Here is a 14394-nt window from a genome sequence, read left to right as displayed (position 1 = left end):
AATGCGCTCTGGGTCAGTTTTGATGAAAACAGCATCCTCTGCCCAGTCATGGGCATTACTGGCTTGTGGCAAGTTGGGGGTGTTTCTGTTACCATCACACCTCATAAGAGCTTAAATATGGTCCAGGGTATTATATTCAACAGGGACCTCCTTTTGCAGTCTGACGACGAGCCACACGCCAATTTAGAGTGGTGAGGTGTTCATTTCATCCGGTGCGTCCATCGGGGTCCAAGGGATAACCAGGTTGCCACCGGTGCCTTCATCTTGGCCTTCGAGGGTGATGTATTGCCCGAGAAGGTCACAAAGTGGTGGTCTACCACTGTGACGGTGCTTTAAGAGCTGGAAGTTCAGCCATATGTCTTCCGCTGTACTTCCAGCCCCACCTGTCGCGATTGTGGACGTCCATCGCCTACCAATACTCCATGTGCCCCGCCTCCCCTGTGTCAACTGCGGAGAGAATCATGCACCTTGCTTGCCAGACTGCAGGAGTTTACAGAAAGAGAGGCAAATCGTGGAATACAAGACGCTAGACCGACTTGACCTACAATGTGGCTAAGATGAAATTTGGGCGCCTACATCCTGTAGCTGTGACCTCTTCATATGCCGTCGCTATGAGAACAGTTGTCGCCCCATCACTTCCTCGAATTCCTGTCGCCTCTCGGAAGCGGGAGACAACACCTGCCCACTTGATGGTGGCGGGCACTTCCCTCCCTGTTGCTCCTATACCACCTACTTTGGGAGCTACACCCCCCCCCCCCCGCCCCCCCGCCCCCCTCCAAATCGGGGATTTCAGTCCCCACTTCTGAGCCGGAAAAGCGTAAGGCTTCTTCGGCTCCTCTCGCTAGGAAGGGGTCTCTTGCTTCGCTCCCTTCCCAGATTTCTGCTAGTGGGAAAGGTGACACCTGCCAGTGAAAAGCCCAAAAGCAACTGGGTGTAGGGCTTCACGATCATCCTCAGTTCCGGAGGCTGACTCAATGAAGTCGTCCCAGCCAGGGAGACCCAAAGAACAGCACAAGAAATCAAGAAAAGAAGACCCCCAAGAACAAGGAACTTGAGGTGGCACCCACACCAGCGCAACCTGCAAGCTCTGCATCTGAGGATGGGGGATGGGAGATTCTGGCATCCACTGAGGACCTGGATCTCGCTGGACCCTCAGACACAATGGATATAGACTGTTCATGCAAAAGTCGGAGGCAACAGGTGAACCTGAGGCTTAAACTGCCTCATTGATTGTTCCATGCCTTCCCAGTGTCACGATGAGATCATCCTCCAGTGGAATTGTAGCCTTTTTTTTTCCACCGCCTGGCTGAGCTATGGCAACTGTTAAGCTGTACACCTGCTTTCTGCATTGCCCTCCGGGAAACCTGGCCCTTGACAATGTGGACCCTTGCCCTCCTCGGCTATAAGGGATATTACAGGAACCGTAGCGACTATAATCAAGTGTCAGGTGGAGTTTGCGTTTATGTCCTAAACTCAGTCTGTAGCGTGTAGTGAAACTGTGCCCCTTCAAACCCCTCTTGAAGCTGTGGCTCTCAGAATACGGACGACGCATGAAATATCTGTTTGCAATGTATATATTAGCTGCAATGATTGATCAACTCCCAAAACCTTTACTACTTTTGGGAGATTTTAATGCCCATAACCCCTTGTGGGGTGACTCCGTGCTTACTGGCCGAGGCAGAGCTGTCGAAACTTAACTGTCTCAGTTCGACCTCTTAAATGCTGGGGCCACCACACATTTCAGTGTGGCTCGAGGTAGTTACTCAGCCATTGATTTATCAATTTGCAGCCCAAGACTTCTCCCATCTATCCACAAAAGAGCACATGATGACCTGGTGGTAGTGACCACATCCCCATCTTCCTGTCACTGCCCCAGTGTCAGACCCACGGACACCTGCCCAGATGGGCTTTAAACAAGGCAGACTGGGAAACTTTCACCTCTACTGTCACCATTGACTCTCCCCCACATAGTAACATTGATGTGATAGTTGAGCAGGTGACTACTACAATCGTTTCTGCGGCAGAAAACACAATCCCTTGCTCTTTATGGTACCCCGGCAAAAGACAGTCCTTTGGTGGTCGCCAGAAGTCGCTGAGGCAGTTACAGAGCGTCAGCGAGCTCTACAGCGACATAAGCGACACCCTTCCCTAGAGCATCTGATAGCCTTTAAGCGGCTCTGTGCCCATGTATGTCAGCTTATAAAACGACGGAAACAGGAGTGTTAGGAGAGGTACGTGTCGACCATTGGGTGCCGTACATCACCTTCCCAAGTCTGGACAAAGATCAGATATCTTTTTGGGTACCAGACCCCAACAGGTATCCCAGGCATTACCATCAATGGCACACTATGTACCGAAGCAAATGGGATTGCCGAGTACTTTGTTGAGTACTGTGCTCGAGCCTCTGCATTGGAGAACTACACGCCCATCCTTTCGCACCTTCAAACGGGGGATGGAAGGGAAAATCCTATTGTTCACTACATGCTACAGTGAACCCTAGAATGTTCCATTTACCGAGTGGGAGCTCCTCAGCACACTTGCACATTGCCCTGACCAGGCTCCTGGCCGGATTGGATCCACAGTCAGATGATTAAACATCTCTCATCTGACTACAAGCACCATCTCCTTGTCATCTTCAGCCGGATCTGGTACGATGGTGTCTTCCCATCACATTGGTGGGAGAGCACCATCGTTCTAGTGCTCAGACCTGGTAAAAACTTGCTTGATGTGGATAGCTATTGGCCCATCAGCCTTACCAACGTTGTTTGTAAGCTGCTGGAACGTATGGTGTGTCGGCAGTTGGATTGGGTCTTGGAGTCACGTGGTCTACTGGCTCCATGTCAGGGTGGCTTCTGCCATGGGCACTGAATAATCATGTGTCCCTCGAGTCTGCCATCCGAACAGCCAACACCTTGTTGCCATCTTTTTTGATCTATACGAAGCGTATGACACCACCTGATGACGTCATATCCTTGCCACATTATACAGGTGGGGTCTCCGAAGCCCGCTATGTCTACCTCTACGTGATTACACTGATATTCACAATTAAATGCTGGCAAAGGGTTCAGTGAACCACCTTCAAGCTATCTCTCTACCGTTCCCCTCTCGAACAGCGCTCGGGAGAAACGAGCACTTAAATTTTTCTGAGCAAGCCGTGATTTCTCTTATTTTATTGTGATGATCATTTCTCCCTATGTAGGTGGGCGCCAACAGAATGTTCACTCACGATTTTTATCCAGAATTTCCTGTCACTCCGTACTTTCCGTGTCCAAGTTGTTGCCTCCCATAGTTGCCCCCATATCTAGAAGAATGGGGTCCCGCAGGGCTCTGTATTTAGTGTATCACTATTTTTAGTGGCCATTAACGGTCTAGCAGCAGCTGTATGCCGTCCGTCTCACCCTCTCTGTATGCAGACGACTTCTGCATTTCATACTGATCTACCAGTAGTGGTGTTTCTGAGCGGTGCGTACAGGGAGCCATCCACAAGGCGCAGTCATGGGCTCTCGCCCACAACTTCCAGTTTGTTTTCGTCCGCTAATTCATGTGTCAAGCAGTTCTGTCGATGTACCGCTCATCTGGAACCAGAACTTTACTTTCATGACGATCCAATCACAGTAGTGGAGACATATTGATTCTTAGGACTGGTTTTTGACACCCAATTGACTTGGCTACCTCACCTTCGTTAGCTTAAGCGGAAGTGCTGCCAGCACCTCAATGCTCTCCGCTGCCTGAGCAACACCAACTGGGGTGCAGCTCACTCTATTCTACTGCAGCTCTACAAAGCCCTTGTTCAGTCCCGCCTTGACTATGGGAGTCTGTTTATGGTTTGGCGGCACCCTCAGCGTTGTTTTTACTCAACTCAGTGCACCACTGTGGCATTCGCCTAGCGACGAGAGGTTTTAGAAAGAGTCCTGTGATCAGTGTCCTGGTGTTGGCCGGAGTCCCTCCATTGCATATTTGACGTGCACAACTGCTTGCCAGGTAGATTGTACGCATTTGTAGTTCTCCTGAGCATCCGAATTACTGTCTCCTTTATCCACCCGCGGCAGTTCGTCTCCCGCATCAGCGGCCCGGGTCACGGCTAACGATTGCGGTTCGCGTGCGATCCCTTCTGTCTGAATTGGAGCCCTTCCCTTTACCACCTCCCATCAGAGTCCGTCCGCATACACCTCCATGGTGTACACCTAAGCCGCAGATTCGCCTGGACCTGTCACCTGAGCCTCAGCTGTCACTTCCTCTCGAATCTTGACGTGTTCCGGGGCTCTGAAGTGGTGTACACACTTTGAACATCATTCTTTGTCCGATGGCTGCAGTGTATTCACTGCGGAGCTGGTGGCCATCTCTTGTGCACTTCAGTATATCTGTTCATCCCCTGGGGAATCGTTTCTTCTATGTACTGACTCCTTGAGCAACCTACAAGCTATCGACCAGTGCTACCCTCACCATCCTTTGGTAGTGTCCATCCAGGAGTCCATCTATGCCCTGGACCGGTCCCGTCATTCAGTGGTGTTTGTGTGGACCCCAGGACATGTCGGCATCCCAGGCAATGAACTTGCCATCAGGTTGGCCAAACAAGCTACTTGGAAACCGCTTCTAGAGATGGGCATCCCTGAACCTGACCTTCGTTCTGACTTATGCCGTAGGGTTTTTCGGCTGTGGGAGACAGAATAGCAGAACAGTACACAAAACAAACAGCGTGTCATTAAGGAGACTACGAATGTGTGGAATTCTTCCACGCGGGCCTCGCAGGGAATCAGTTGTCCTTTGCCAGCTCCGCATTGGCCATGCTTGGGCGACCCACGGTTACCTCCTGTACCGTGAAGACCTGCCTGAGCGTCGGTGGAGCACCCACAGGGTGTATACGACCCAGGAGATCCGGGAAAAACCCGGGAATTTTTTCGTCCGGGAGAAAACTGGGAAAAACCCGGGAATTTTTCCTTGCTTTAGTTACCAGTTAAATTTTTGTGATTTTGACTGGTAAGAACCAATGCTCTAACGAAGGATATTACTGTATCCCGCTTCTGCTGAATAATGCTACAGCAAAAAAACATGAACGAGAGGGAGGGGGGGAGAAACGAATATAAAACTTACGTCGCAAAGAAAATGCGCCATATACAACAACAAAACACAATGCTCATACAAGCGTCTGCCAACCAAAGTGTGTCAAAGGCTTTAGGGAGAATATGTAGTGCTTCCTAACAACAAATTGCATCCGATGAGCATGACTTGACAGCTGTTTACATTTGATTTATTTGGAGAATTGGGGGCGGGCTGTTGCGCATGTGCAGTTGAGTCGCCTATGAGTAGTACCTTCTCCCGCTTCTGGCTACAGATGTGTGGCTGGGCGCCACTACCTAAATTGCACCGGTTTGGAAATATCGTAGATCCGGGGCATTTGCACAGAGCAGTCTGAGTTGTAGTGGGGAGGTGGGTAATCTCCACATGACCTGTGTTTACGTTTAGTGATTTTGCTGTTTCCTCTTCGTTTATTGCTCTCACATTAAATGAAAACAAAACGGATTTCTGTGGCCAGGAGCTACCAAATCAATTAAAATACGTTCACATAATTACGGAAGGCTAAAATATGTCGCTAGTTTCAGGTTTTATTTCCACCTTTCTGACAGTCAAGCATTAATCACCTTGCAGAGCAATGAATTTATTTTTGTCGGTTTGCTAAAGAGATTTGGCTTTTATTAATATTTTGCGCTGAGGCCGTCAATTTATTTGAAACAATGTGTTTAATTTCACACTGTTGTCTAGTTTCAACTGTTTGCTGTATTTCAAGTGCACGTTTTCCATCTGCTAGTTCGTATGGCATTATGCCATAATAAAGAACCCAACATGAGATAATACAAATTCAAATGGCTCTGAGCACTATGGGACTTGAGGTCTTCAGTACCCTAGAACTTAGAACTACTTAAACCTAACTAACCTAAGGACATCACACACATCCATTCCCAAGGCAGGATTCGAAACTGTGACCGTAGCGGTCGCACGGTTCCAGACTGTAGCGCCTACAACCGCTCGGCCATCCCAGCTGGCCTGAGATAATACAGTACTGGTACTCAAGAAAATTTACATCTGAATCTGGTCATACAATTGTGCACTTTAAGCCAAATTATGCATTTTAGTATAGTTCACGACATTCCGATGCTCCTGAAGTATCCTTTGATGTCTTGTTTCTTTTATGACATAATGCAAGATCTTTTAATATTTTACACGTACGAACATATGGGCTTCCTGCGTCATCGTAGCTACGCAGGCGCAGTGACGCCTGTTATCTGACGTTCTCTGGCAACTGCTGAAATGAACCGATTTCTAACAAGTCATGGGAAAATATTGCGAATGGTGGTTTGAAAAGTGTTACTTTCAAAGTAAATTTCATTTTACGCAAGATGAACTATGAACGAGAATGTACGATGAATTTCTTAAATCACAGAGCGTTTGAGTCTCGTTTAAAAATCAACTCTTTGAGGACGACCATCTAGAAGAATTTCGAGCCCAGAAGATCAGACTTTTATATCGTTATTAAAAGCTTCTCTTGCAGCTTATTAATCTTAGAGACCAATATTATTTGTGAAAGCATTGTTTTTCTTCTAGCAAAACTATGTATATTAATTTAAACCATTAACTTTTCTTTTTGTGTGTTTGCACTACTTAGGAGTGGTCTTGCTATTGGTTGATTACACTACATGTCCTGTGCTGTCATCAGCTGCCGAGATCACGTGACGTGAGCTATGACTGGCTTACAAAAGCGCATCGCAATCTCGATTTCATTGCTTCGGAAAGTAGCCTGCAGTATTTGGTGGAATTTGAATTTATACCTCCGTAAAATGAAGAAATGCAGCGCACATGTTGCTGCACATCAAAGATCTTTCCAAAACGTGTCGTCGTCATCTCCTCCCCCCCCCCCCTCGCGGGTTTTGTTTTCTATAGTGCCAGCAAATTCTACGTCTGTGTAGAAAACCATAAACATTCTAAGGATTGATAAGGTTTACAGTGCTGGGGAACTGTCATTTAACACAGAAAAAGTGTATTTTCACCCGGGAGAAAGTGTATTTTCAACCGGTAAATCCAGGAAAAATCCGGGATTTTTTTTTCTTTGTCCACATATACACCCTGACCCAGTTGACAGTGGCCCATATTCTGGTGCACTGTCACACTTTGACTGCCCAGCAACAAAATATTGGGTTACTGGACTCATCACTGCTAATTTTCTCTGACAATGGCTCATCAGCTGATTTAGTTCTATGTTTTATTTGTGAGGGAGGGTTTTATCATTTGATCTAAGTTTTAGTGCATGTCCTCTGTCCCTCAGTGTCCTCCACCCTAATGCTTCTAGGGTGGAGGTTTTAATGTGTTGCAGAGTGGCTGGCTTCTCCTTTTTGTTCTCTTGGTCAGCCAGCCGTGGTAATCTGCTTTATTGTTTTAATCTCTTCATCCCATTTCTTGTGTTTCTGTGGTTTTCTTGTCCCTTTTTGTCCATTTACATGTTTGTTGCCCCTTATTGTTCTTGTGATTTTTCCTTTCATTCCGTTTTGAGTTGTCAGTCTCGTTCGTTTTATTCTCGCACTTATGGCATTGTTTTATTCGGAACAAGGGACTGATGATGTCGTAGTTTGGTCCATTTCCCCTCTTTTAATCCAACCAACCAACCAACAGCCTACATCACCATATAAGTGGCTTAAAAAAAGTAAGTCACACTCTTGGGAACATATTCTTGTTAGACTAGAATTCCTCATGAACTGAACTTGAGGATTTAAATAAATTTTTGGCATGCTCAAAATCACATGCCGTTTCATTCTATTGCAATTTTCAACACAGATGTTGGACAAAAGGAAGCAAAAGACCATGGGATTGATTTTATACTTACATCCCATCATAGCCGGAAACATTCATGCTTGAATAAAAATATTGCTGGAACCTTAACTTAGCGAAAAAAGGCCTACTCCATATGGGTCACTTTTTATGTTTTTTTTCTCTCTCTCTCTCTCTCTCTCTCTCTCTCTCTCTCTTTTTTTCCCTCCAGATTCCTGTTTTTAAACATTGTGTTTATGACTAATCCAGTGAATTAAAACATTTGTTCATGTAGGATAACAGCAAGTATTCTTTTTATGAATACTAAACACATCCATGTCTAGAGGCCAAAAATGCATTGATGAAGAAGTGCGTTTGCAATAGTTTGCCCTACTGTAAATTAGATCATATTTCATAGATTGTAAATTATTTTGCTTCCTTATGTGTAACACCAACAAGTTGTATCCATTGTTGTACTTTTAAACAGACCTAATGAAATTGGTTGATTACTGCTATGCAAAAGTGACATTAGCAACTGAATTGTGTTCTCACTAATAGATTATTTTAACAGTAGAGTAAGCTATGGTTGGTATAGATGAAAATAGTGGGAATGGAGGAGTGAAAGAGGCATGAGTTAATGAAATTAGACACACATAACTCGGAGAGAATTACTTGACAAGGATATTTCTCCAGTTTGTGTGGTTGTGTCGCTCACCAGTCTCCTCCTCCCCCCCCCCCCCCCCCCCCTCCACCCCCCCCCCCCAATTATTTATCTATTTAAAAACATGATTTCATCTTTATTTACAGATAAATTGTCAGATATGGACCTTCCAACACTACTAACTAGAGCTGAACTAGCTGCAGCGAAGGCAAATGATGACGACGATGACGATGATGAACGAGAAGAGGGTGAAGCAGAGGCTACAGACAAGGAAGAGGGTGAAGCAGAGGCTACAGACAAGGAAGACACCACTAATCCTCCTCCTCCCCCATCACCAGCAACAGATGGACGGGATAACAGCAGTGACGGAGAGGATAGGACTGCACAGATATCGTTTGAGAACAGAGGTTGTGAAAGCAACCGCTGTACTGTCACTTACGGTGATGACGACTTCTTGGATGTGTCTTGCAACCCCATGGACCTGTTTTAGGTCTCAAATACGCAGTTCAGTGTACTAAATGACTGATGGAAGAATTAAATGTGCAAACTTGAACTTTTTTCTTTGATGAAAAATTTTTACTTGTTCACTAAAATAAAGTTACTATAAAAATTATGATGACTATTGCTTCAATTACAGATTTCAGTCAGCATTGGCAATCAGAAGCCAATTTCTGAATAGGGTATGCAACCAAATCTAAATTCTCACAGAAAAAATTGTGAAAATCTTGCTCAGAGAGAGATATCAAAATTTGTTTAATGTAGTTTTCTCGCAGAATCTGGAAGCTTATGGTTATCAGATGTGATGAAGTTGCAGTATGAGCACTAGGTGTCTGAATGGGGCTCAGATAGTTGTATCTGTTCAGGAATACAACAAACCATAATTTCAGAAAAGACAAAACCAATTTGGAAGTCAATTTCAAGAATCCAGTAGAGAGCACAGCTCCTCATTATCAAACTAAATTCACAGAAATGGCAGTGGAAAATCATAGAAGAATTTAAACAATTTAGCAATAAAGATAACCACTCACCAAATATTAGAGATGTTGAGTCATCTTCAGACACATAAACATGACTGAAAACTTTGCTAGCTTTGGACGAATCCTTTTTAGAACTGATTTGTCTGAAAGCTAGCAAGGTTTCAGTCTTATTTATGTGCCTGTTGACACCTCTACTGTTCTGTGAGTTGTTACCTAAATTCTCAGAGAGAAATTTTTGGCCTCAAACTTAATAATAATAAATCATATGACAAAAAAGAAAAAGTTTTATTATAAAAGCAGTAGTTCATTTTGGATAGTAGTACCATCAGCCTCCATATACTCTAAAAAATAAAAATGAATTATGCGATGCTAATAGACATATTGTAAGAAATCAATTACATTATATCACTGGAAAGATTCTTTACCCAAATTATTGGAATTTATGACTAAAACCTGTCCTGTATCTACAGTTTACTAGTCAGTTAAAATACTGACGATGGCGGAAGGTGCGTGTGCGGGAGGGGGAGGGGGGCAGCTTTCAAGTGCCCCCAGTGAATCAGAGTTTTATTGTTTTATTACAAACAAATTTAAATCATTAATCAATGTATTGGTGGCTCAGCAGGTACAAATGGTGTATTTAGTTGTATGATGATTTACAATGTTTGAAACATAATTAATATAATTTGGACACATTATCCATAATGTGAAATATCTAAGTTAATCTTTAATCTTCAACTGCCAGCACAAGTTTCGACCTTATACTCCAAAGATAATGCTTTTGTTGCCAAAAAATTCCTTTATTTAATAATAGCTTTTGTGTCCAAGACTGGAGTAAAGTGTGGGGATAGAGTTTTGGTAGAATGGAACTTGACGTTGTCTTTTGTTCTATGTATGGATGTTAAAGTAAGTGGGTTGTTGTAAAGATAGACATTTCATAAAGAATATGTTCCTTCCTCATGGAAGAAAGGGGATAGGTTGTGGAATATTGGGATGGGGAGACAAATGACAGATAACAAGCTGAGAGGAATCCACCTGTCATGAATAAAATGAGAGATAGACATGAAGGGGAAGGGGTCAGAGAGAGTTGGAGGTACAACAGGGTGTATAAGGGGACAGAAAAGTTTCCTGGTTAAAAATAAACTTTTTCCTGGGTGAAAATATACTTTTTGTCTGGTGGAGGCACATATTTTCTATGTTACGAGACAATACACTTCCCCTTGGAGCTGTAGAAATTATCAGTTCTTTGAATGGTAAAGGTTTTATACACCAGCTTAGAACTTCTGGCACTTTAAGAAATGAAACACATGACAAAAAAAAAAAAAAAAACTACGCATTTAGGAAAGATCTTTGAAGTGTGGGAACATATACAATGTGTATTTTGTAAAAAAAAATGTGTAAATACAAATTCCACAACAGTAACTTCTGAAGCACAGAAATTGAGATTGCGATGTGTTTTTGTCAGCCAGCCACAGGTCATATCAAGTGATCTCGCCAGTTCGGTTACAGCAGATAGTCAGAGCACAGGACACATGATGGAGTCAGCCAATAGTAACATCACTATTAAGCAGTGCAAACACACAGGTGGGGAAAGTTACTGGTTTAAATTAAAGTAGATAAAGCATAGCTACAAGAAAAGCTAAGCTTTACATATAACATTGGTTGTCAAAAATGTTTTGCTGTTTTTTCTGAGGGGTGTGGCTATGAAGAATCCTAAGAGTAAAGCTTAAATTGCAACAGCTGAATATTTCTGACAAACACAATTATAAATTTCTGGGCAGTGAACATTTTGTGGGTTATCAGGCTGAATATGTGTTTTCCATAGCCGTGCGGTTAAAGGCGCTGCAGTCTGGAACCGCAAGACCGCTACGGTCGCAGGTTCGAATCCTGCCTCGGGCATGGATGTTTGTGAAGTCCTTAGGTTAGTTAGGTTTAACTAGTTCTAAGTTCTAGGGGACTAATGACCTCAGCAGTTGAGTCCCATAGTGCTCAGAGCCATTTGAACCATTTTTTTGTTTTCCATAGAAAAGCCAATTATGTGTGAAATTGCTCAATAACTCACCTCACACTTTCTTTTTGAAGGATAATTGTGCTTTTTGCTCTCATTACTGCATAAATTGTAATCTACAAAAGAACTAAAATAAATATGTAAAACTAACCTTGAAGTTTGGTCCCTTTTAGCGCATTTTACACATTTAGATACATCAGACACACACACACACACACACACACACACACACACACACACACACACACACACACACACACACACACGTGCCAGTAAAATTTTAAATAATGGCATAAATGGATGGTCTTCTGGGCCCAAGGCATAAATGGATGGGTCTTCTGGGCCCAAAATTTTTCTAAGTGCCTGATCCTTAAAATGTGATAAGTTCTGAATGAGAGTCAGACACTCTGTAATGTAAGAAATTCATCACACATTCTCACACATAACGCAATTCATCTTGTGTAAAAGGAAATTTACATTGAAAATAACACTTCTCAAACCATCATTTGCAATATTTTCTCACAACCTGTTAGAAATGTAAACAGTTGTAATGTCAGCCATTGAAAGCAGTTTATTGTTACGAAGTATGGCATAGTCTTCGTCCTAAAACCTCCGACACATTTTGCTGTCAACAGACGCTTGCGTGTGCACTGTATTTTGTTGTTGTAAATGATGCAGCTTCTTTGCAGCTAAAGTTGTATTTTGGTGTTATTATCTTGTTTGTGTTTGATTGGTACAGTATTATTCTGCAGTAGTGAGCTGAAGTATTATTCTTTGTTAGAATATCAGTTCTTACCAGTCAAAATTACAAAAATTTTACAGAAAACTAAAACAGCGAAAAATTCCTGGGATTCTAAAAAATTCCCTGGTTTTTCCCAGATTTTACCCAGGTGAAAACATTTCTGTATTTTTCCTGGATTTCCAGGTTGTCCTGTGGCATATACATACTGTATAGGATAACACGTTGATAAGTTTCAGTCCAGTTATATGTTTAAAAGACTGGGAGGGAAGTAGAGGTGGATCAAGGAGGACGAAAAATGAAAGGTGGAATAATTAGTGTAGTTGATAGCTAGCAGAAAGGGGAGGGGAAAGGACGGAAACAAAAATTAATTGAGTAAATAATGAAATTCCATCGATTAAGGAAACAATCCATTTTTAAGTCTTTCTGGTTATCTATATACGGGGATTTTGCCTCGTGTAGGTAAGTAATTACTGGTCATTAGCTCCTTTTAATTTTATAGTCTTGTCATTTGAATTTTTCTTTTGATGCAATTGGCCAAGATTTCATAAATATGTAGACATGACAGGAAATGGTTACAAGTTTTACATCTCAGAATAGCAAATGGCACCAATTGCTAAGCTCTGTATTACATATATTGTTAACAGAACATTCACTACGACTTCAGTGTCCGACCTTGATAATGGTACAAGCTTCTATGTGAAGAAGTTAACCTTAATGTGTGCCATTGGGATGGAGAACTGTGAAACCAAAACCGTCTATAGTGAACAACGCCTGGGATACTTCCTCTGCCGTAGTTAATTTGTTTGGCTGAATTATGCATGTCCCTACTTGAGTTTATAGCCTCAGTGTCTACTTGGAACTAAATAGTCTGCAGTTCCCAAAGTCTCATCTCTTCCATTGTGATCTCGTAGATCAGGGACTTCGAACACTAAACGTACCAAAACCTTTTTGGAGCATAGCTCACTGAATGTTTCATGAATGGAAATCTCATGTTCAAAATATATTTAGGAATTAAAAATGACTTATAAGTAACAGTGCTAAGAAGCTAAATGCATAAAAAAAAACTCCTGTAAAAAAGAATTTTTTCAAAAGTCCTTAATTTTTTGTAATAATAATAATAATAATAATAATAGCCACCACCTACACTAGAGGAGATCCAAAGACATATTCATAGACTGAAAAACAACAAGGCATCCGGAGAAGATAATATCACTGCAGAACTACTTAAAAATCTTGGACCAAATTCCCTCAAAGAACTCACTCAAATCATCACAGACATTTGGCAGACAGAAAAACTACCAGAAGATTGGAAATGCGCCCTAATTCATCCACTGCATAAAAAGGGAGACATGGCAGATATAAACAACTATCAAGGAATCTCCCTTCTCCAAGTCACTTATAAAATCCTCTCAGCTTGTCTTCTTCAACGAACACAAGAACAACTCGAACACAGTATTGGTGAATACCAAGCTGGCTTTCACCCTCACCGATCCTGTGCAGAACAAATTTTCAATTTGAAGACAACACTAAAATACAAAGCAGTCAGAAACAGTCCGATCATTTGTTCCTTTGTTGATTTTGCAAAGGCTTATGATTCAATCGTTAGGCAATCTCTCTTTATTATCCTTGAGGAGCTAGGACTCGATCCGAAAACCCTAAACCTTATCAAAGAAACGCTCACAAACACAACTTCTAAGATAAAATTCCTGGGTGAAATATCAGAGCCCTTCCTGATCAAAACCGGCGTCAGACAAGGTGACGGCTTGTCTCCACTCCTCTTCAACCTTGTCTTAGACAAAGTCATCCGAGAATGGGAAAAAGAACTGAATAATCAAAATTACTGGAAGCCTATATAACTAGGAAGATCTAAAGATGGTATTAAAATTTCATGCTTGGCATTTGCAGATGACGTGGCCATTCTAGCAGAAAACGAGACCACAGCAATTAAACAGATAGACATTCTCAAAGAATGCGCCGAAAAAGTTGGGCTACAAATTTCCTTCCAAAAAACCAAATTCATCTGCTCAAAATTTGAAACTCAAAAACTGACTACAAAATATGGACAAATTGAGAGAGTTCCATTCTTTAAATACTTAGGCGAGGTCCTAGAACCCACAGGGGGAGAGAAAACTGCACAAAAAGTTCGACTGCAAAAACTGAAAAGAGCATACTGGAAAACCCACAACATCTACAATAAAAAGTGTCTCTCCAT

At 42.4% G+C, this 14394-nt stretch overlaps 1 protein-coding gene across 1 annotated transcript in view; it reads left to right on the top strand.

Moving 5' to 3' along the window:
- Positions 1 to 9071, top strand: part of LOC124616116 (phosphorylated adapter RNA export protein) — a 112938-nt gene extending 103867 nt beyond the window's left edge. Inside the window, exon 6 of the mRNA XM_047144380.1 lies at positions 8605 to 9071. Within this exon, the coding sequence (XP_047000336.1) occupies positions 8605 to 8948 (344 nt within the window). The 3' untranslated portion in view covers positions 8949 to 9071. The remainder of the gene's footprint in view (positions 1 to 8604) is intronic.
- The last annotated feature ends 5323 nt before the right edge of the window (positions 9072 to 14394 follow it).

This window comes from Schistocerca americana, chromosome 5, assembly GCF_021461395.2.
Source record: "Schistocerca americana isolate TAMUIC-IGC-003095 chromosome 5, iqSchAmer2.1, whole genome shotgun sequence".
NCBI lineage: Eukaryota > Metazoa > Arthropoda > Insecta > Orthoptera > Acrididae > Schistocerca > Schistocerca americana.
The sequence above is the reverse complement of the archived record's forward strand: the minus strand, read 5'-3'. Positions and strand labels throughout refer to the sequence as shown.